Below are 23,509 nucleotides of genomic sequence, written 5' to 3' on the forward strand. Positions count from 1 at the left end.
CCCAATCCCGCCGACGCCGCCGCCATTAAAAAAATAAAAAAATAGGAATAAAAAAAATAAATAAAAAAAGCCCCTTAATCCGGCTATGCCCGGCGGGTCAGATTAATGGCCTCAGCAGGCCGCATGTGGCCCGCAGTTTGAGGACCCCTGCTCTACACCTATCACAGATCTTATAAAAAAATACACAGATACTGATCTAATCAACAGATAATTCATGCATAATTGCAATGGAGGGTGCTCCCCTATGATTTTACCATACTGTTTGGCACATTTGAGATAGGTAAAAAAATATTATCTCAATGTTTTATTCATCTGGGTGTATTCTTATTCTATTAAAAGAATAATACCACAATTCTGATGTTATGTATTGCCCCCTTTTATTAGATAGGTGTTTCAGAAATTATTTTGCTACAGTGATCAATATTAGGGTAGATGCAATTTCTGGATCAAACCATGTATCGCATTATTATTATTGGATCCTTTGGGTACCCCCAAATAAGTGCAGATATTTATTTAAGAGTTGTGGCCACTCATCTATAAGTCTGTAAAGACAAGCATCTTTCCTCTTGGCTTCACTGGCCAAACAATCGATACTCTGGCACTATAATAGTAAGATGTTTCCTTAGATCTACCTACCTGGATCATATTACCATCCTGATCTAATACATTATTTACCAGTATATCGATAGACTGAATTATTAAAAGTCATAAACCTTTACCTGTCATTTGTACTATATTTTTAAGAAAAGGATTTTCCTTTATTTTATTGGTGGATAGTTACGTCAATCAAAGAGCTTTAACTCTTGTTACTAACAATATTACTAGGGATGATATTATTAATAGGTGGTCTTTCCGCTTTAAATACCCAGTAGAAAGGCTGTATCTGGTTGTCTTGACAAAGATTGTTTTAGCGAAATGCGAGTTGGCGTCTATACATGTCGCAGGCTCTCTCAGAAATTATGCCAGAATCTATACAGATAGATTAAGTTAAAATACTTTGAGGTAGCGACCTTCCCGAAGGATAGAAATGTACTACAAAGTTATTGAATCCATATAAGGTGAATGCTATTGATCACATACTAGCTGACACTTAGTGTTGGAGGTGGAGGGCAAAGTCTATATAACCAGGATACCCGGCCGGGTTATTTATCAGGGTTCTGGGAAAATATACCCAGTACTATACTTCCTTCACTAGCTAAACCGTGTATGTGTTGGCATAAATATATTTACTGGGAGAATCCACAACACTGCTATTTCGCGGTGTAGAGGAAGGGAAATCTACTATTATATTAAACCCCACTCGGATTGTGACATATAAGATTTCCCAGCTATTTACATTGGTAGGATCTGGTCGTCAATCCAGACGACATTAATCCCTAACTTTCTGTTTACAGTGAAAAAGCAAGTTGACAGAAATACTTACCAGTTCATACAAGAGCCTACGGCGCATTTAGCAGTGTTTAACTGCTAATTTTAACAGTTATTTTTTGGTTTCTCATACTATATCCATTTTTTATTATTTTGGTAAACATTGTTTAAGACATACAGATAATTCTTATTTTAATGCATACCAATAAAGTTTAGAATATATTTTATTCTTTGGTCCTCGAGTGCCCCGGGATACACAACTCTTCCCCTCTCCCCCCCATATTAATTCTTGCACACAGGCAGTCTTACAATCTGACTGCACGCACGCATGTGCACACACACACACACACACACACACACACACACACACACACACACACACACATTGTCTTACAATCTACGGGCACACAATCTAATTGCATACATACACACTGGCTTACAATTTGATTACATACATATACATATAATACTACCATGCTTGCTTAATAAATAAATTAGCAAATAAAGGCACATCTACACATGCATAAAATAGCTGAAGCATGCAATGCATTATATTTCAAATAAAAAGTATTATGCTTTCTACACTGTTATTAAATGTGTAAGTACCGTCACTGAAAACACCTATTGTTAGTAAGAATACATATTATCTTAAATTAGACTTTGTGGACATTCTTTTTTTGAATATTATATTCAATATTTCCTGTATTAAACTGTGGTAATCAGAGTAAATAGAGCTGACATTGAAATATAATGATCTTTCTAAGAACTGGGTTTAAATTGGAATCAACCCTGTGTGATAATGAAGGTAGTTTATTAAATGATTAGTACAATATTAGCATTAATAGTATATTTGCCTCATCATTAGACCTCCATGATAGCAGAGAGCAATAGCAGACTCTCAAGGGAACATAGCATCAAAATAGCTTCCTTTTTACAGCTAGTAACAGAAAAATTTATATTGTTGGCAATTTTTCCTTAGATATGTTTAACACTTTATTTTCACTATGATATATCCATTTAAATTAACTCAATAAAATATTTTCCAATGCGATCTCTTGTGGTTCCAAAGCACAAGGATGCTTATTAGCCAAATAGATTAAAATACAGAAAGTATTTCCTGCATACGCTTGCACCGATGGTACCGGCATCAAGCTTCTAAAAGAATGCTCTGGTTTCCAAAGCCAGAGGTGAAAAATGTATACAGGTTACAGTGAAAAGAAGCTGTAACATCACACATATGAACAGATATAATATTAAGGTCAACATCTATATGTTGAGAGGTTATGACATCCCAAGAACTCGACACCCCATTGGCTGATTCATCTAGTCATTGTCTCTTTGGGTGAGGGTCATCTTTCCACATGTGTCCAGGTGTATACCCTCAGGTTCCCGCCCATAGACCTGTATAAACTGCTTTCTTTATGGTATACATAGAATTACAGTTTGATGTATGAAAGCTAATATTTACTATACCGGGGCGATCAGAATATGCGATCACTACATAAATGCAACCAGAAACATTTTATGCGATTTTGAACCGAATGAGACTAAATTCGATATGATTAGCATGATGTAAACATTTAATACTTTTTATTACTCTGAATTTCGAATATCCACAAAAAGGGTAATCATCATCATCATCATCATTTATTTATATAGCACCAACATATTCCGTAGCGCTTTACAATTGGGGACAAACATAGTAAACTAATAAACAAACTGGGTAAAACAGACAGAGAGGTGAGAAGGCCCTGCTCGCAAGCTTACAATCTATAAGACAATGGGAGATTGACACATGAGGTTAAGTATACATTTTGCATCTTGGCCCAGCCAGACTGCAAAGGTAAAAGTGACTCATAAGCTAAATGATCCTGTCACACAACAATGTTGGTCAGGGGGTAGTTGTCTTGTGTGAAATTGTGTAACAGGCAGTAACAGGCTAAAGGTACTGAGGTTAAGAGGGTGGTTGAGGAATATTATAAGCTTGTCTGAATAGGTAGGTTTTCAGAAAACGCTTGAAAGTTTGTAGACCGGAGGAGAGTCTTATTGTGTGAGGGAGAGAGTTCCATAGAGTGGGTGCAGCCCGAAAAAAGTCCTGTAACCGTGAATGGGAGGATGTAATGAGGGTGGATGAGAGACGCAGATCTTTTGCAGAACGGAGTTGCCGAGTTTTGAGATATTTTGAGACAAGAGAGGAGATGTATGTTGGTGCAGCTTTGTTGTTGGCCTTGTAGGTTAGTAAAAGTATTTTTTGTATTGGTTTCGGTAGAAGACAGGCAGCCAGTATAGAGACATACAGAGAGATTCAACAGAGGAATAGCGATTTGCAAGAAAAATCAGTCTTGCAGTAGCATGCAAAATAGATTGTAGGGGTTTGAGTCTGTTTTTGGGAAGACCAGTAAGGAGGGAATTGCAATAGTCAATGCGGGAGATGATAAGTGCATGAATTAAGATTTTAGCAGTGTCTTGCGTGAGATATGTGTGGATTCTGGAAATGTTCTTTAGATGTATGTAACGTGATTGAGATATAGAGTCAATGTGGGGAACAAAGGATAGGTGTGAATCAAGGATTACACCTTGGCAGCGAACTTGTGGGGTGGGATTTATGGTCATGTTATCAACAGAGATAGAAATGTCAGGGATGCTCTTGTTGGTGGGTGGGTGGGAATATTATTAACTCTGTTTTAGAAAGATTAAGTTTGAGTTGGCGAGAGGACATCCAAGATGATATGGCAGAAAGACAGTCATTTACAAGGGACAACACAGATGTCGAGAGATCAGGAGAGGATAGATATATTTGGGTATCATCCGCATAGAGATGATACTGAAAGCCAAAGGAACTTATTAGATTTCCAAGAGAAGCGGTATAGATAGAGAACAGCAGAGGACCTAGCACTGAGCCTTGTGGTACTCCAACTGATAGGGGAAGTGGAGCAGAGGTGGCTCCAGAGAAATTAACAGTGAAAGAGCGATTAGAGAGGTAGGATGAGAACCAGGATAGAACAGTGTCTTGAAGACCTAGGGATTGCAGCGTTTGTATGAGAAGAGAGTGGTCAACGGTGTCAAATGCAGCCGAGAGATCCAGGAGAATTAGGAGAGAGTAATGGCGTTCAGTTTTAGCAGTGATCAGATCATTGACAACCTTGGTTAGCGCAGTCTTTGTGGAGTGTTGAGAATGAAAGCCAGACTGAAGAGGATCCAACAGGTTGTTTGCGGAAAGAAAGCGTGTGAGGCGAGTGTAGGCAAGTCTCTCTAGAAGCTGAGAGATGGGACGATAATTTGAGAGAGAGTTTGAGTCGGAGTTTTGTTTTTTTAGAATAGGAGTAATCACTGCATGCTTGTATAGTGATGGAAAGATGCCAGTAGAGAGTGAGAGATTACAGATTTGAGTTAGAGGTGAAATGAGTACAGGAGACAGGGATCTACCAATTTGCGAGGGAATAGGATCAAGAGGACAGGAGGTAGAGTAGGAAGATAAGAAGAGAGTAGAAATTTCCTCTTCATTTGTGGGGTCAAATGAAGAGAGGGTGTCAGAGGGTAGTGGGAAGGAATTGAGCCGATTGCTTGTCGAGGAAGAGGAAACCTTTTCTAGTCTGATCTTATCAATCTTGTCCTTGAAGTAGGAAGCAAGATCCTGAGCAGTGATAGTAGATGGAGGGTTCGGGGTGGAAGGATTGAGAAGATGATTAAATGTATTGAAAAGGCGTTAGGGGTTAGAAGCCTGAGCATAGATAAGAGATTGGAAGTATGTTTGTTTTGCAGTGTCCAGAGCATTTCGATAGGAGCGGTAGACAGAAGTATATGTGAAGAAGTAATTAGAGCTTCGAGATTTACGCCAGTGACGTTCTGCTTTATGGGACAGTTTTTGAAGATTTCGTGTTGCTTTGGTGTGCCACGGTTGACATCGAAGTCGACGTGTAGTATATAGTGTCGCTGGAGCCACTCGATTAAGGGCTGTTGCTAAGGTTAGGTGAAAATGAGGTACTGCCATCTATGGGGATGAGAATGTAGAGATAGGGGAGAGGTGTTGGAGAGAGGTGGAAAATTGTTGAAGATTAATAGAATTAAGATTTCTGCGAGTATGAGGAGGCTTGGTAGAGTTAGACAGTAGAGAGGTTAGAGCAGTGGGGGTGAGAGTGTAGCTGATAAGGCGATGATCCAAGAGGGGGAAGGGTGTATTAATAAAATAAGAAACTGAGCATAGTCTAGAGAAAACAAGATCAAGGCAGTGGCCATCCTTATGAGTAGATTATTCAATCCACTGGGAGAGGTCAAGTGAGGATGTTAGAGAGAGTAGTTTGGAAGCAGCTTTGGAAGATGGGTTATCAATGGGGATGTTGAAGTCACCCATGATGATGGTGGGGATGTCTGAAGATAAGAAGTGAGGGAGCCATGCAGAGAAATCCTCAATAAATTGTTGGTGTGCTCCAGGGGGACGATAGATCACCGCAACATGTAGGGAGAATGGATTAAAAATGCGAATAGCATATACTTCAAAAGATGTGAACGTGAGTGATGGGACATTTGGTAGAACTGTGAATGTGCACTGTGGGGAGAGAAGTAGTCCAACCCCACCTCCTTGTCTGCCTTCATGTCTGGAGGTGTGGGTGAGATGGAGGCCACCATGTGAAAGTGCTGCAGGTGAGGCAGTGTCTGATTGCATGAGCCATGTTTCTGTTATTGCCAGAAGGTTGAGAGGAAGAGATCATGAATGGAGGTAAGTTTGTTACAAACAGAGCGTGCATTCCAAAGGGCACATTTAAAGGACTTTGGAAGAGAGGGGAGACAGGTGATGTGTTTGAGGTTTGCTATAGTACGGTAGTGCTCTGATGTATGTGTGTGTGAGGAGTGTGGGGGACCTGGATTAGGTGATATATCACCAGCTAATAGAAGCAGAGTGAGAGAAAGATAGGCAAGGGGATTGTAAGATGTGTGACTTTTTATTTTCTGGTGACAGGTGGAGGCTGTACTTGTTAGAGATAATAAATAGGACAACAGTTCATGGGTGTTAAATAGAGGTGAGTGGAGTAATGCAGGTGCAATATGAACAAGTTTGTGTGTTGGTGGAGGGGTGAAAGATGACACAGTCCTAAAGATCATGCCATGAAATGAGACTAAGAAAAACAATTTGTTAAACATTGTGATAAAAGGAGTAAAAGCAAAAAGCAAGTGGATTTTAAAGAATTACCTCTTTGCAGTGTTCCATATAGATAGACAAGTAATGCAGAAATAGGCTGTGGCAGATGTAGCTTATTCCTGGAAGTAAAATCAAGTAAAATGTAGTCCAATGTTTGACCAACTGTGTTGTCTAACTGCATTTTCGTCCACTTTGTGAGAAAATCCCACTTCGTGAAGAAATCACATATATCTCCCCCCACATAGGTCTCCCCATGGACTGAAGCTAAGATGTAGTCAGGGTAATTTTGGAATATTCTACAGATGTGCTAATTAGTCATCTAATCAAAGGAAAGAAAACATTTGTTTAAAAGGCTAGAAGAGGCCAGATACCCATCATAAATTAGGCATCAATAAAAGACTGGGCCAACCTAAGTTTAAACAGATAACAATTTCCTATGACATACTTTAAACACAGATTGCAGGGATGAATTACACAGATAGCAGGGATGAATTTCACAGATTAATGATCAGAATAGCAGTAGTATGGCTGGACATACTTTAAACACAGATTGCAGGGATGAATTACACAGATTGCAGGGATGAATTACACAGAATAATATAATAATGTTACACAATAACAATTCATTTTCATGTTGTCTGCTTATTATTTATCACCTAATTACATACTAATCGCAAACAATATTATTGTACAGAAATTGCAAATGGATCATTGAACTACCTTCATTCAATCATTAGACTTTAACACTAGATAGAGGAGCTCTCGTTGTGCTCTATGCCGTGCTGACATCCGATCATAACCATCTACATCACTTAGTATGGCTATACTTGGTGTATGGAAGCAACTATATGTCCTGCATTTTTTAGGCAGTGGAGGCTTTCAGACTAGTGTTGGCTGTGTAGCAGGGCTCTCACATCCAACATACAGGTGCATTGTGAAAAAGTTCTTGTGGCGCATTAGAATTTAGGACCTAGGCTGGTGTAATATTAGTGAGGATGAGGCATCTTTATCCACAACAAGGGAAGGCTCTGCAGTAATGCATGGTTTTTCTTACATTGTTGGTACACTCATATTCAACTTATACCATCATATGAACTGTATTGAATATAAAAATCAGTGTGTGTTTTTGTCTGCATAAATGTTCAGGTAACTATTAACTTTTATATTAAGCTAAGTTTATAAAACACAATGTGTACATTTGTTTTATTTTTTAACAAAATGGCTGTGTTATTAGTGCAATATGGTGATGTATGGATTGTATGTTTACATTTTGAAAACAACATGTTATTAATTGCACAATATTTATGTCAATTGACAGAGTTTTGGGCTGTCATTAATATCTAACAATTGTTTGTACTGCAGTAGTATTGTTGACTACATATGCAAACACTTAAAATAAATGTTTTTCTCTCGCACAGCAAAATATTATTATTGTATCCTTTCCTATTGTCTATTTATATACTGTGTTTAAATGAATTAACAGAAGTGAGCACCTTCAATTATTAACGTTTTTCTGGTTGTGTGAAATACGATCAAGAAAAACATGAACTAGGTTGTGAAGTTTCCAGGCTCTGTGTATGACTCATATGTCTTGCACCAGTCGGAATTATATGAGCATTTAAAAAAGGGGACATTTGGTTATGGTTTTTTGCTTGGTAAGTGTTAACAAAATAAAGCAAAAACAGATATAACCCTGATGCACATAACAAAATGTGCTTTTTAGTCTTTCTATGTTAACAACTTGGTTATTGAGTGAAACAACATTGTTCCTGTTATGTCAAGCACTATTTTACTGTTTGCTCTCTATATAGCCCTGCATGAACCTTTGCGGTTCCTTTTAAATAAAAGATAATCACAATAATGAAGTTAGAATTTGAAGAACTCAGGAATGTGTTAGGTGTGTAAATTGAGTCGGACAGTTCAGGTGCCCTTTAAGCACAAGAACCAGCCATCTAAATCTGAGCTTATGTCATCTAGAGTAACTGAATGTACTTAGCTATAAGGATGCCTATGTCTCTCTTTTTAACTGATGAGGATATAAAGTACCCATGAGGAAACCAGTTATCTCTGAGAGATGGGGGGGGGGGGGGGGGGTTGTATATAGAAGGTGTATTTCTTGTAAACAGATTAGATCTGCCTTTTGAAGTTATCTTATGCATATGGTTTTAGTGAGGGGAGAGGGGCTTAATTAGTGTACAAATGAAATAGTGAACTTTCCAGTAGTGAGATTGTGGGCCTGATTCATCAAGGAAGGCAAAGTGAATGCAAATAAAAATTTTAAAATTGGACCGAAATTGCAAGCAAAGTATGCTCGTATTCAAGTACAAGCAGATCTCAAGAATGCTTAGAACAATTTCACGCAAAACACGGCGCACAATAGAACTTATGTTCCTCAATGAATCAGGTCCTATATGAGCAGGGTATGTAGAGCACATCAAGTGAGACTTTGTAACAGCGGCGAAGGTGCAGCAAAATATAGGGTGTGACATGCTTGACATGAGGGGAGCAGATAATGCACTCAGCAAAGCCAGACTCCTCCAAACTTAGATGCAGGGCACGAACTGTGAGTGAGGGGAATTCAGAGGGTTGGTGACCACTTCTATGAACTAAGCAAATATAAATGCATAAGCAATATAGTTAATTCATTAAAATATTCACAATACAGTCTTAATTTGTAATACAACTGAGCCAAATTTGGCAACTTAGGTTTCTTTATCTCTGTTTAGTATTATTTTTGAATCTATATAATCCAAGGATAGGACTAGTTTATTGACATTTACCCCTCCATTTTTCGTTATTTACTGTTTTATGTTTAATACAAAGTGAAGTTTGAGTAACAAAGAGTGATTTTGAAATTTGTTTTAGAGGTAAACTTGTTGTTGCATTTGTAACATGGGTTTAATTTCAAAGTAAAAAATGTTTTATCCGTTTTTATGGTAACTGTAAGGATAATACAATATTAAATGAGACTGTAAAATACACTGTTTATACAGAAGCAAGTGGCAATGCACAGTAATAATATCTGTAAGGATTGAATGTCCGCCTATCTAAAAGTGGTACCCAAGACAAGTTATAACCTTGGATTTAAACGCATTTTCCCCTCACCCTGCTACAAAAAAAGTATCCAAAAACAACACTATCCACTTGTCTTACTTGTATTTTACATTTATGGATCTACTCTGACCGAAAGCTAAACCATTAAAGGTACAGTGTACAGCCATTACTTCCCTCAGTGGATGGTCCTGAGGCCTCAGAACACTGTGTAAGAGACAGTAAATGAAACTTAACTGAAAAAACAATACACACTGTATGCAAAGGCGGAGAATCATGAGTCCTCCGTTACATATTCCCAGTTGGCTTCCTTCCTAGGGATTGGGGCATAGGATCAAATCTTACCTAGAGACCCTGCATTGGCCTATACCATGGGCTAGATTTACTAAGCTGCGGGTTTGAAAAAGTGGGGATGTTGCCTATAGCAACCAATCAGATTCTAGCTGTCATTTTGTAGAAAGTACTAAATAAATGAAAGCTAGAATCTGATTGGTTGCTATAGGCAACATCCCTGCTTTTTCAAACCCGCAGCTTAGTAAATCTAGCCCCATGAGTTGTTTTTGTATGCTTTGTTCTGAAACACTATCTAAAACAAAACTGATCTCAAAGGTGACAGGTTCACTTTAAGTGAAATACTCTTTTGATGAAATGAGGCAGATGAAGAAATACTTCCTATTTGACTCTGGATTTCTGTAAAACCACAAAAAACATCAAGTAGGAAGTGAGGAACTCTAACCACACATTTCTTCTTTTGACAAACATGGCCCATGTTCCAACTACAGATGATTTAGAGATTAAATCCCTTTAAAAATACACAGACTATCCAGTTAATTGGGTATGTGCAGATAATTCTATTAGACACAGGAGCAAAAGCTGAGCAAACAATTTGTTTTGACATTTTATTGAATCTTTAATTTTGGCTTGAACTCTTAGGGGCGTATTCAATTGTTAGCGTTAACGCTAACAAACGAGCGCATAGAAAAATCTTACCGTTAATACGGTAATTACTCGCGGAATTTCAGCTTGCTGCTCCCTGAGCGGCGAGCTGAAATTCCGCGAGTAAACTACCGTATTAACGGTTTTCGCGCGCAATATTACCGTATAAACTGTAATATTTTTCGAGCGCTCGTTTTGCAGCGTCAACGCTGACAATTGAATACGCCCCTTAGCTAGAAATCCTGAACTTTTATTTTGCATCTTGTTATGTTATGTTATTAGTGTCAGCAGGATGTTATATTTTTGTGATTTTTTTTACTGACAATTAACAAATGTAAATTTTATTGTAAACATTGATTGTTGGCAACTATAGCAGCTGTAGACTGACAGACTGCCAGAAACCATATTGGCTCCAACCAGACATTATACTTACAGCTACAGCCTTGAGCCACCACAGTCACATCCCAGATCCATCCACCAAATAGCCACATTGAGACATGGCCATGCACACTCATTATCATTAAGCCTGCCTCCTTTAAGGCACCACTAGTCATGGTCATTGTTTTGACACATGGGAGTATATTTACTAAATTGTGGGTTTGCAAAAGTGGAGTTGTTGCCTATAGCAACCAATCAGATTCTAGCTATCATTTATTTAGTACATTCTACAAACTGACAACTAGAATCTGATTGTTTGCTATAGACAACATCTCCACTTTTTCAAACCCGAAGTTTAGTAAATATACCCCATAATCCCATAGTCTCAACACCAACTGTGACTCTTTTTACAAGAAAGGCGACAAAGCCAATAAAGTCCTGGCCTCCAGACTTCGATCCAGATATGCTAATCGCTATCACCTCCCCATGAAGACCCCCTCCAATATGCTCATTTATGACCCAAAAGCCATCAGAAACTAATTCCAAGAATATTACTCCAACTTATATAACCTTGCCTCCCACCCTGATGTCCCTCATTCCTTGACTGAGCAACATATACATGGCTTCCTATCCCGAGTAGACCTCCCACATCTTTCCCGACATACCATGGCTCAACTTACTGATGAAATCACAACTGAGGAAATAAGTGACCAAGGCCCATAAATATATATAAAGATAAGGGACCTGATTCATTAAGGAACTTAAATTAAGAAATTTCTTATTTAAGTCTCCTGTACAAAACCATGTTACAATGCAAGGGGTGAAAATTAGTTTTCTGTTTTGCACATCAGTTAAATACTGACTGTTTTTTCATGTAGCACACAAATATCAACTTTAAATTTCAGTGTACAAATAAGCTATCAGGTATTTGTGTGCTACATGAAAACACAGTCAGTATTTAATTGATGTGCAAAACAGAAAACTAATTTGATTTTACCCCTGTCTGTGGATGCCAAGGGTCATTTCTGACTCCAAGTTCATCGACTGAATAGAGGAATGTATACTAGCCTGAGAGGAGTAGCAATCATTTCTCTCATGGCTGGGGCTGAACGGAGTTGAAATGATATTGGAGGACCTGGGCTGGCTCCCTTCCAGGTGCCACAGCTGGGCAAATGTATCAAGCATTCTGAGGGCAAATTTGGCACGCCTGCTACAATCCGTTCCAGGGAATGTTGTTATGCTCAAATGAGCCCTGCATCCAACCATGCACAGCCAGAGAGAAAGCTGTCAGAGAGAACACTGCCATTATAGAAGGATGTACTCAAGAGATCTGTCATGCAGAAAGTATTCTGATGTGTTAGCACTCCAGAGTCCACTATGAAATTAAAAAAAAATCATCTAATCTTTATTGATTTAGCATTAAAATATCATGATACTATATGCCTTAGCTCTTAACAAAATATGCTTAAAATATAGATTTGAAATGTCAGAAAATGAAATAAGTGAATAAGAATATTAAAATAGTTAACTTAATCATCCGTGGGTTTTCTGACACCAAGTTAGAACTATTTATATATTATGAATTTCATAACAAATTTATTTTTTAAATGGGTAGGGCAAATATCTGTGTCTCTTCTTATTTTATTCTGTGAGAGTTCACAAAACTAGCCCCAGATGACAGCTATCAGAAAACAGTTCACTATGATGGCAACAAGCACCTTCTCTCATTTCCTGTAACCAGCACTCTAATAAGAACAGCAATCTAGTAAGTCACCTTCCTTGAAGTACTGCACAGATTTCTCTACTCTGCAATCAGCCCTTCAGTGAAAAGGTCAAGTCAATCAGAACAATTTATCACAATGTTTATCACAATGTTTGTAGCCTTTAAAACATCCCTTAGTTCCTTAGATTATTCTGCTTGTGCTTTAGAGAATTGTTTTGTTTGACTGTATATCACAATTCTACCTTCTTCAATCCTTTAATTCGGCTTTGTATCCTACTATTCTATCTTCTTCAAACCATTGACTTTGACTTTCTCCATAACTATTCGAACTATTACAATTCTTTGACTTGTAACTCACGACCAGTCCTCTCAGGACAGCAGCTAGGTCGGATGTGATGTGTCTCCGTTAGCTACCCCAACCAAGTGGCTCTTTCCTGGGAGTTGCCAGCACCGTGATAAAATCATACTATTTATTAGGTACATGTCTAAGTTTTTTAGACTTATACTACACTTAGGGCCTTAAGTAGAGTTGTGAAAAGCAAATTGTGTCCTTTTAAAATACATTAATCAGAGCTACATATATCTTATGATAATGATACACTTTAAGCATATTAAACATTATGGCCCATAAGGCTGAAAAATAAATAAATGAAAAACTTGAGACATTGGCAACTTAATCTGTAAACAACCCTGGTCTTTGGAAAATTTTCTAAAAACCCTGATAAGCCACCGCTAGACTGGCTTTGTTTCGAGTTCCCAATCTTGCCTACCAATATACACATAGCTCATAAATCATTGTATAGACTTTATTGCAATCTCTCACAATCTTAATTATATTCTCACCATCTTTTTTGTGAAATACTGTTTAAATCAGAGAAATGTTCTCATTAAAAGTTTAATGAAAACAATAAATAAATGTGTCATATTACTCAGAGTAATTAAATGTGGCTGATGTATAGTGAATTGACCTGTGAGGAAAGTTTTATTGGGGTAACCGATATATTGTGCTTATTTATAAAGGAATAGTAGCACAAAAGAACTGAGAGTGGACTTCCCCCTTCACATAGCTACTGTGGTTTACATATACCTGAGAATAATGTATCTGTTAGTTTTAAATTTAACCTTTTAATGAGAACATTTTTCTGATTTAAACAATATTGCCCAATAGAGATCGTAAGAGTTAATAAGATTGTGAGAGATTGCAGATAAATTCTATAAACCAATTTATGAGCTATATGTTTATTGTTATACGAGAGACTATATATATTTATGGGAATATGTGATTTAAATCCTATATACAATCAAACAATTCATGTAGTGAGATACAATTTCTACACCGGTGGTCATGAAATTATACAGTATGGGTTTTAGTTTTCACTTAATAGAATTGGACTGTTATAGAACATTACTCATTTTGAGGATTCAATCCACAATTTCCCATGTGGAATTCCACATATTAACATAAGGGAATATGGATATGCTTACACTACGCTTTTTAAAATGGACTCACAATGTCCAGCATAATTTCTGCTTCTGAGAGTCATTATCTTGTTTTGTCTCTATACACATCAAGTACTATAAACAAGCTACAGTGGAAATATAACGTAGAAGTACCTCTGTAGATATTTCTGACATGACTGTCTTCTATACAGGGGGTCTCTTAGATATCGTCTGCATGGAGCTTTAGACACATATCTGTACAGCACTCCAGAATTAGTTCCAGTTTATCCCAAAGGTGTTCGATGGGGTTGAGGTCAGGGCTCTGTGGGGCCAGTCAAGTTCTTCCACACCGAAATCATCAAACCATGTCTCTGTAGTCCTTGCTTTGTGCACTGGGGCACAGTCATGTTGCAGTAGAAAAGGGCCTTCCCCAAACTGTTGCCACAAAATTGGAAGCATAAGATTGTCCAAAATGACTTGGTATGCTTTTGCATTAAGATTGCTGGGACCTAGACCAAACCTCGAAAAACAGCCCCCATACCATTATCCCTCTTCCACTAAACTTGACAGTTGGCATAATGCAGTCAGGCAGGTAACTTTCACCCGCCATTTGCCAAACCTAGACTCGGTCATCTGACTGCCAAACAGAGAAGTGTGATTCATCACTCCACAGAGCATGTTTTCACTGCTCCACAGTCCAGTGTTGGTGTGCTTTACACCACTCTATCTGATAATTACCATTGGTCTTGGTGATGTGAGGCTTGCAAGCAGCTGCTTGGCCATGGAAACCAATTCCATTAAGCTCCTGCTGCACAGTTTTTGTGCTTACATTAATGCCAGTGTAAATTCGGAACTTTTCAGCTATGAAGTCAGCAGAGCGTTGGTGACTTTTATGCACCATGCTCCTTAGCAGTCGCTCTGTGATTTTGTGTGGTCTTTCGCTTCGTGGCTGAGTTGCTGTTGTTCTAATAATATCACTTACAGTTGACCGTGGAATATCCAGCAGAGATGAAATTTCACGAACCGTCTTATTGCAAGGGTGGCGTCCTATCACGGTACCACACTTGAAGTCACTGAGCTCTTCAGAACCATCCATTTTGTATCATAAATGTTTGCAAATTGATACTGCATGGTTAGGTGCTAGATTTTATATGTCTCTGGCAACAGGTCTGATTGAAACACCTCAATTCAATAATCATCAGTTGTGGCCAAATACTTTTGTCCATATAGTCTATATTCTCTTTACAATTAAATACATACAGCTGTTCAAACACTAGACTAATCCCTGCAATGAATTACCTTAGCCCAGTGAAACAGTCTGACATAAGTCATATCTCACTATCTAAAGAGTGCAAAATAGTATAGAATAGTAATTCCTTTTATGGTATTTGTCAATTCAATTTAAAAGGAGCTTATCTGAGATTGCAAATACAATAATAACATATTTACTGTCGATCAGTACCTAAAACTCTGTTATTATTTTTACTACAAATAACATTTCCCTTTTTGTATTTCACTTTTTAAAGAAGCAATCCAATTAAAATATGAGTGTTTTTTTAACGTAAATCACTGTGGCAGAATGTAATTTTATTTTTATCATTTTCCCTTGTTTTTTCTTCAAGTTACTATAAATAATATATAATTTTGGGATACCATGGCAACTATAGTCGCATAGCACATGATGTAGTGAGCAGAGATGCATTGGAACATTCCTCTGAGCTATTTCTGCATTGTAACATCCTCTTTCTCCCATCTGCCCTCAGATGACATGCTGAGAACTGTGAGCCTGTGTCTCTGTAGCAGACTTACTGTGTCTGTCAGCCATTTCTGTTTGCCAACAAGAGAGTATTTGAAAAGGAGTTAATAATTTGTACGAAAATGATCAGATGCATGCCTAAAAGATACTTAACTTGCCATTTATAGAAAATAAAATATTTTATGTGGGATTGCTTCTTTAAATTATAAGATTTTTATAATTTGCAATAAAGTTGAAGTTTTATTTATTCACTTTTTCCTCTGCATGTCCAACATATTAATATTTAAAATAAAAAATCTCTCTTTTGGAAGATTACTTAGAAATTCCGTATTTACATTTAATGCAGTGCCTTGGATTGCCCCTCTTAAAGGATAGCTCCTTCTGCTTTGTTTGTGAATAACATTGTAAATGAAGGTAGCACCCACTGTCTTAGCTTAATATATACTATATTGAAAATACCAAATTCAGATCTGTGGGTGCACACAACTTATTGTACTAACATATCCACTAGTGTCATATTTCCCCTTTTTTTTTTTCACGTATAGTCAATCTTGTTGCCTGCAATATTAACATATGTTTAACACTAGGTAAAATATTATATAATTGAGTTTTATGCAAACACTTGTCATTAGACGCATAGGTGTAAGTTACATAGTACTCTATGCTGCAGAGCAGCTTTAAGACAAATTTAGGACAATATTGTCTAGATCTTAGTTCTAACATTTAGACAATATTTCTATTTTCTTATATGGGTTTTTTTTTCATAGCTCATAACCTCTGAAACTGAAAAAGATCAGAAACTGAGCACTATTTCCCCCTTAACCTTGTCCATGTTCACCCATGGTATTAATAATAGTACTTTTCTCAACCAAACACGTTCACATTTTAGTTCTTACACTTCTTTATACGATTGAAAGTCATAATATTTTGCAAAGAAATATGTTAAGAAAAGTTTAAAAAAGGTGTTTTTTCCATTTGTGCTATGACTAATGAGGTGAATAACATTGTCTTTCTTAGAGACGTTCTTGCCTGTTTTTCTTCACCTTTGTGGCTGGATGATTAATGAGCAGTTTGTATCTGGCTGAGTAAAGGAGAACCTCGAGCACTCATCTATCTGCCAGATGAAGTTGGTGACTTTTACAGAAACCACCTACAGTTTCCTTCTATAGCAAAGATCTAAAGATAGTTTAAGCACCAACAAAGACAATATTATCTCTTTTTTTTAATATGTTTTTCTGATAAAGAACATGTTGAGGTAATGAAAGCAGCATTACTAAGTTACTATAATTTATCTATATACATTGCAAAGAGAAATTTTCAGTAAATAATACTGATCAATACAGTCAAACAGCATAGCTGTTAACTTGCAACTGTCTCTGGCAATCCTATATTTTAAAGGTTTGTCATGAAATATTTATTCTCTCCCACCGTTGACCATACAATATCTATGATTCTGTGTATTAGATGGAATTCTCTATTCCTGATCATATAGTCTACATTAAATTCATTTACATTAAATCTCCACTAAAAGGAGGAGCACTTTTCTTTCTGTCATTTCAAAGTGACAAAAAATAAATGAATTGACAGTTCTGTATTTGAAAGGGTCACCTTAATAAAAGTTTTTTCCTAGGTGGTAGTGCAGATTTAATTAAAGAAAGATATTTAAATTGCAAAAAATACATTATAACTGTGACTATGATAATTGTAGTGCCCAGACCATACCGTGTGTGCCATTGTTAGATTAATCTACTGGTCATTAAAACATATTGTATGTTGGTAACTGTAAACCAACGGATAACAGCCACTTGCAGACAAGTCCCTGGACATAATTGTCCTTTGCATTATCTGTTTATAATTTATCAAGCCCAAACATAGTAATGCTTCTCTCATTCTGCAATCTGGATGCAGTTCTTATGATCTTTTCTCATTCTGTATACTGTACATATATTAAAGAGAACTTTCTAAGTACAGCAGAAATATTTTGTAGACCCCTGTGACCATGTGTTAAAGGTGTAGTAAATAATGTGATGTCCAGCTGCTATATGTGATATGTAAACATGACTGAACAGATGTAAAGTGTTCCTGAAAACTGTATTTCTTTTGTATATATACACTATATGGACAAAAGTATTCCGATGCTTGACCATTACACCAACAGGGAGTGTAATGACAATATATTCAAACACATACATTTTAATATGGAGTTTGTCCCCCTTTTACAGTGATAACAGTTTCCACTCTTCTTGGATGACTTTCCACAAGTTGTTGGAGTGTTTTTGTGGAAATATGTGCCCATACATTCTATAGAGCATTTATGAGGTCAGGCACTGATGTTGGATGAGAAGGTTCTGGCTCGCAATCTCTGTTCTAGTTCATCCCAAAGGTGTTTGATGGGGTTGAGGTCAGGGCTTTGTGCGTACTAATCAAGTTCTTCCAGACCAAACTCAACAAACCATGTATTTGATTTGCGCACTGAGGCACAGTCATGATGAAATAGAAAAGGGCCTTCCCCAAACTGTTGCCAGAAAGTTGGAAGCACACCATTGTCCAAACTGACTTGGTATGCTGAAGCTTTAAGATTGCCCTTCACTGGAGAAAAATGGTCTAGCCCAAACCCTGAAAAACAAACCCATACCATTGACCCCCTCCACTAAACTTCCCAGTTGGCATAATGCAGTCAGGCAGGTAACTTTCTCCCGGCATCTGCCAAACCCAGACTCGGTCATCTAACTGCCAAACAGAGAAGTGTGATTCATCACTCCATTGGTGTGCTTTACACTACTCCATCTGACGCTTGGCATTGGCCTTGGTGATGTGAGGCTTTCATGCAGCTGTTCGGCCATAGAAACCAATTCCATTAAGCTCCCGCTGCACAGTTTTTGTGCTTAAATTAATGCAAATGGAATTACGGAACTCTTCAGCTATGGAATCAGCAGAGCGTTGGAGACTTTTATGCACCATGTGCCTTAGCACTCTGTGATTTTACGTGGTCTTTCGCTTTGTGGCTTCGTTACTGTTGCTCCTAAACGCTTCCACTGTCTAATAATATCACTTACAGTTTACCGTGGAATATCCAGCAGAGATGAAATTTCCCGAACCATCTTATTGCAAGGGTGGCATCCTATCAGAGTACCACGCTTGAAGTCACTGAGCTCTTCAGAACGACCCATTTTGTATCACAAATGTTTGCAGATGGAGACTGCATGGTGCTAGATTTTATACACATTTGGCAAATGTCTGATTGAAATACCTCAACTCAATAATTAAAAGGTGTGGCCAAATACTTTTGTCCATATAGTGTATTTCCAACCATATTACATGTATGTTACATGTATATGTATAAGTTTAACATATGTATGCACTGTATAGAAAAACTTGATTTTACACTTTGCGTGTAGAGTATATATGTGTGTGTCTTTATTAATTTCTGCTTTCCAGGCATAATATATTATTGATGTAATTTTGAAACTTTTAAGCATGTGTAGAGTGCATTTTATCCCTTAGCTGGAGTTCTTAAATCTGGTTTCACATTGCTCTAAATTTAGAATCATTAATTTATATGGGTAATATGGACAGAGTGTCACACAAATGCTTTTTACAATGGTGACTTTGTGGACAAATATCTAAAGCACCTGATAAAAATGCTCTTCAGTTGAAATCCCTTATATTTCACCAGACCCCGTTACACGGATCATTTTAAGTTGTTATTACAAGTTATCGCTGTGTTTTTCCTGCTGTGATAACGCTATGAAAATTAGACATGAGAGTGATAACGTGGGACTATTTAAAGCACCTGTGTGACACCACCCTAAGGGACATATTCAATTAGCCGCAAAGTGGCACAATATGTCTTCAGAACAGACTGCAGGGACACATCGCTTCAGAGTTTTTAGTAAAATCTCCGGTCAATTTCCCTCACATCCCATGACATGCTTAGGGAAAATGAGCAGAGATTTCTGTACCGTATAACAGGGCTGTCTTTCTGAAAAAGCACACTAGGCAACTGCCTGGGGCTCCACGGGCATAGGGATCCCCATAGGCAGGGCCTGGAAGAAAGAAGAAAAAATAAAAATGTTATCTGTTTGCTCCGGAGATCCGTCTATCCCCCTCTTCCCCTCCTCCCTGCTGTGCTCACATTGACGTCATCATGCCCAACATTTTAATTGAGGAGCGCACCGAGAGTCACAACGAACAAGCAAGGAAGAAAAAAAATCAGAAGATGAGCAAACAGAAAAGAAGTAAAACAAAAGAGAAGACGGCAAAAGAAAGGTAAGTGAAGGGGAACAAATAGCAGCATAATGGAGGACACAGTGTGAATTAGGGGAAACATGAAGGGGGGCAAATTACAGCATAATGGAGCGCACAGAGTGTGAAATAGGGGAGACATGAAGGGGGGGTAGCAGCATAATTGAGGGTACCAAGTGTGAAATAGGGGAGACATGAAGGGGGGAAAATAGCAGCATAATGGAGAAAACAGTGAGAAATAGAGGAGACAGAAGGGGAGCAAAAGCAGCATGGAGGGTGCAGTGTGAAATGGGAGACAAAGGGGGATCAAAAGCAGCATGGAGGGCACGGTGTGAAATAGGGGAGACAGAAGGGGAGCAAAAGCAGCATGTTTTTAATGTTTAAACATTGAGTTTGCTGCAGGTATCAATAAATATAAGCTTAATTTTATCTATAATTTACATTTGTTATTCCTGTGAGTGGTTGTGTAGGTATGGTCCCCAGTGAACTGCTTTGCCCAAGGGTCCATAATGCTGTTAAAATGGTCCTGCAGTATTAGCTGGCAAGTTGCGCAGCCTGACATCAAGGCGATGTCCAGTGGCACCTTGCGGCTATCTGAATCTACTCCTAAATGTCAGAGTTCATATCTTAAATATGATGGAAATGGCAGAAGAGAGCTTGTCTTCTACATATCTCCCAAAACAGTTTCATCAGTTCCCAGTTGTGAACATGAAAGGCAATTCTGACTGATATTTGCAAAATATTATATGAGTGTAGTTAAATTAAACATATTGCCATAATATTAAAAATGCATACCTTGACATACCCTAAAGGGTATTTTATATATTTTGATATAATTAGAAATTGTATTTATTTTTCCATTAAATTGGTGATTTGTGAGATAGATGTAGTGGCACTCATATTATTTAAGTTTAAAATTGGAATACTAAGAGCAAATATATAGACAATTTACAAAGTTGTCATATTTTCCTTAGTATAAGTAAATAGTTGTATCTTTTTTTCTTATTGAAACATACTCAGTACATATGAATCTACAAGTTAACCCGTGCATGATACTCATGCATTCTAGTCAAATCAAGCTACTTAAGGTGTTAAAAAGGCTCTTGTCATGCATTTGGGGCTAGGCCAGGCTTCCTCAGGGGAAGAGCGTTACTTCCCGACGTAAGCGCCCTTTTTTAACGTGGTTTTGTCCACATGTCACCACCTCATCATTCTTCTCCATCACCTCACCCTTCATCTTCATCGCCACATCCTTAATCTCCATCGTCTTACTGTTGTAAAACCTCTCGATACACAACGTTTCTGCTAAACAGCTTATCGCTGTGCTCAATCAGTCTTCCTTGAAGGGCAGTATTCATAACCTGCACTTTCACATCACTGCTTCTCCGTACTCGTGAAAATGCGACATACAATTGTCCATGACCAAACACAGGCTCTGGTAAATAAATACCCACACGGTCAAGAGTTTGAGCACTCAACTGGTAAATTTAGCCTTTACTACCCCTCCGACTGGGGGAAGGGGGGATGATGGAAGTTAACTGACTTCACTATTATAATTTTTTTGTCAAATAATGTCAGTATACCAAATTTCAGGTCAATTGGATGAGCCCTTTCTGAGAAAATAGTTTTTTCCACACACACACACTAACACATGCCGCTAGGCTTATATATATTAGATAAACGGTACTATTCATAGTAAACTCCATATTTTATATTTTGCAGGAGCATCCACCATGCTGTACGTATAATATTTAGCATACAATTATTTTACTGGCCTTTACAGAGATGTGTATAATTTCTCCACACTCTAACAATTGATATAAATTATATATATAAAACATATAGAAATATTGAACCGTTTTGAAAAGAAAATGCATCTTATATTCAAAATCAGACACTACTCCCATTCTGGATTATTGTTTATCCCTTTGAAATCTTAAAGAACTATAGCTCTTAACCTCTTTATATAAACCTGCTAAAGTGCTAAGGAAAAGTATTTTTTTAAAAACAACGTATAATTTATGTGGGTACTGCATAAACAAATTACTGATATTGATGTTGACATATGATCAGCCCAAAAAGTGCCACAATAGGCTCAGCACAAGGGTGAGAAATGCCTTAGAGGCAAAGGTGTTAAGGGATCCCTATTCCTGCAAATAATCTCTTGCAATTACTCCAGTTCTCCTCTACTTATACTGCAGCATATTAGTTTAACTTTGAGTTTGTTCCCCTATGTGTGGATGACCACATATAGAATTTTGTACTATTACTTTATGGTCATAATTTTGAAGAGCATCCCTCCCCATTTGGTAAAGGCATGTGCAATAGCTCACTTACTGATTTCTTAAAATGTTAGCATGTTGGCATGGGAACCCATATGAAGAGGTCATTGTGAAATCACTGTGAAATGAGATCACTGGGAAATCATTTATGCGCTTCATTACAAGTTGTTAACTAGGAACCTTTTATCAGGGAGTTCCACGGTTCAGCAATATTCTTGCTTTACCAGATTTTCTTGATTTAACCTATGCGTATGTTCTTGGTCGTTAAAGATGTGGTCTATATTTTATGAATATATTATACATTCAGTCACTGTAATGTAGCCCCTTGTTCATTTTATGTGAAGTAATTGGCTTTGTGCAGACATCTCATGGCTTAATCCATACTCACCATCATGGCCCCTATGTTAATAGCTTAATCTCTAGGATTCAGTCTTCAATTATTTTTATTATTCTTCAATTTCTTGTGTATATGGTTAACACAATAAAGGAATATCTTTACAAACCATAAAAATCCCTTGAACATGTTCCCCATTGTTTAATCACTAAGTTTGTGAAACTAATAAATGCAGTTAGTATGTTCAAACAAGTTCCTTGCTATAATCAATAAAACCTTTTATGTACTTACCTTTAATAGGGACTCCTCTTACCAATGATGGCAATGTCAGCACAATCACAACTAGGTAGAGATCCATCGATAAATTGGTATATAAGGGCTTTGTCAGTATCTCTGTATAGTCTTGTCAGGGCATAAAGAATGAACAATGAACACCGCAGACTTTAAGCAAACACAATCATTTTCAATGATGATCTAACCCACAACCTGTATGACTACAAAATGACATATAGTATTTAGGTGCAACCCTAGTCCTATTAGCCAGGAAATCACACTTAAAGACCAAAACATGTTCATATAGGAAGTGGTTATTCACTTTGCTGTAGCATACACATTCCAATGAGACACACTTTCATTTTCCAGCATGATAATTGAATATTTTTGACTTACTAAGAATCATATTCATTACGTGCTTTCATTCTTTGAGCTAACTCCCTTGATAGTAATAATACGGGAAATCTCATACAGTGTGCATCATACATCTTCCTGGGGTATTGAAGACATTGATAAGCAGTTTGAATTACTTAGAAAGAAAAGAAAAGAAAGTAAAAACGTACGTTAGGGGAAGGTAGATAAGGAA

The 23,509-nt window shown here is 37.5% G+C and overlaps 1 protein-coding gene across 2 annotated transcripts in view; it reads right to left on the bottom strand.

Annotated features, from left to right (window-relative positions):
• Positions 1-23,135, bottom strand: part of LOC142149990 (uncharacterized) — an 81,321-nt gene extending 58,186 nt beyond the window's left edge. For both annotated transcript variants that reach the window (XM_075205264.1, XM_075205263.1), the window contains exon 1: positions 22,942-23,135. In XM_075205264.1, the coding sequence (XP_075061365.1) occupies positions 22,942-23,008 (67 nt within the window). In that variant the 5' untranslated portion in view covers positions 23,009-23,135. The remainder of the gene's footprint in view (positions 1-22,941) is intronic.
• Positions 23,136-23,509: the final 374 nt, after the last annotated feature.

Source organism: Mixophyes fleayi, chromosome 4, assembly GCF_038048845.1.
Source record: "Mixophyes fleayi isolate aMixFle1 chromosome 4, aMixFle1.hap1, whole genome shotgun sequence".
In the NCBI taxonomy this organism is placed as follows: domain Eukaryota; kingdom Metazoa; phylum Chordata; class Amphibia; order Anura; family Limnodynastidae; genus Mixophyes; species Mixophyes fleayi.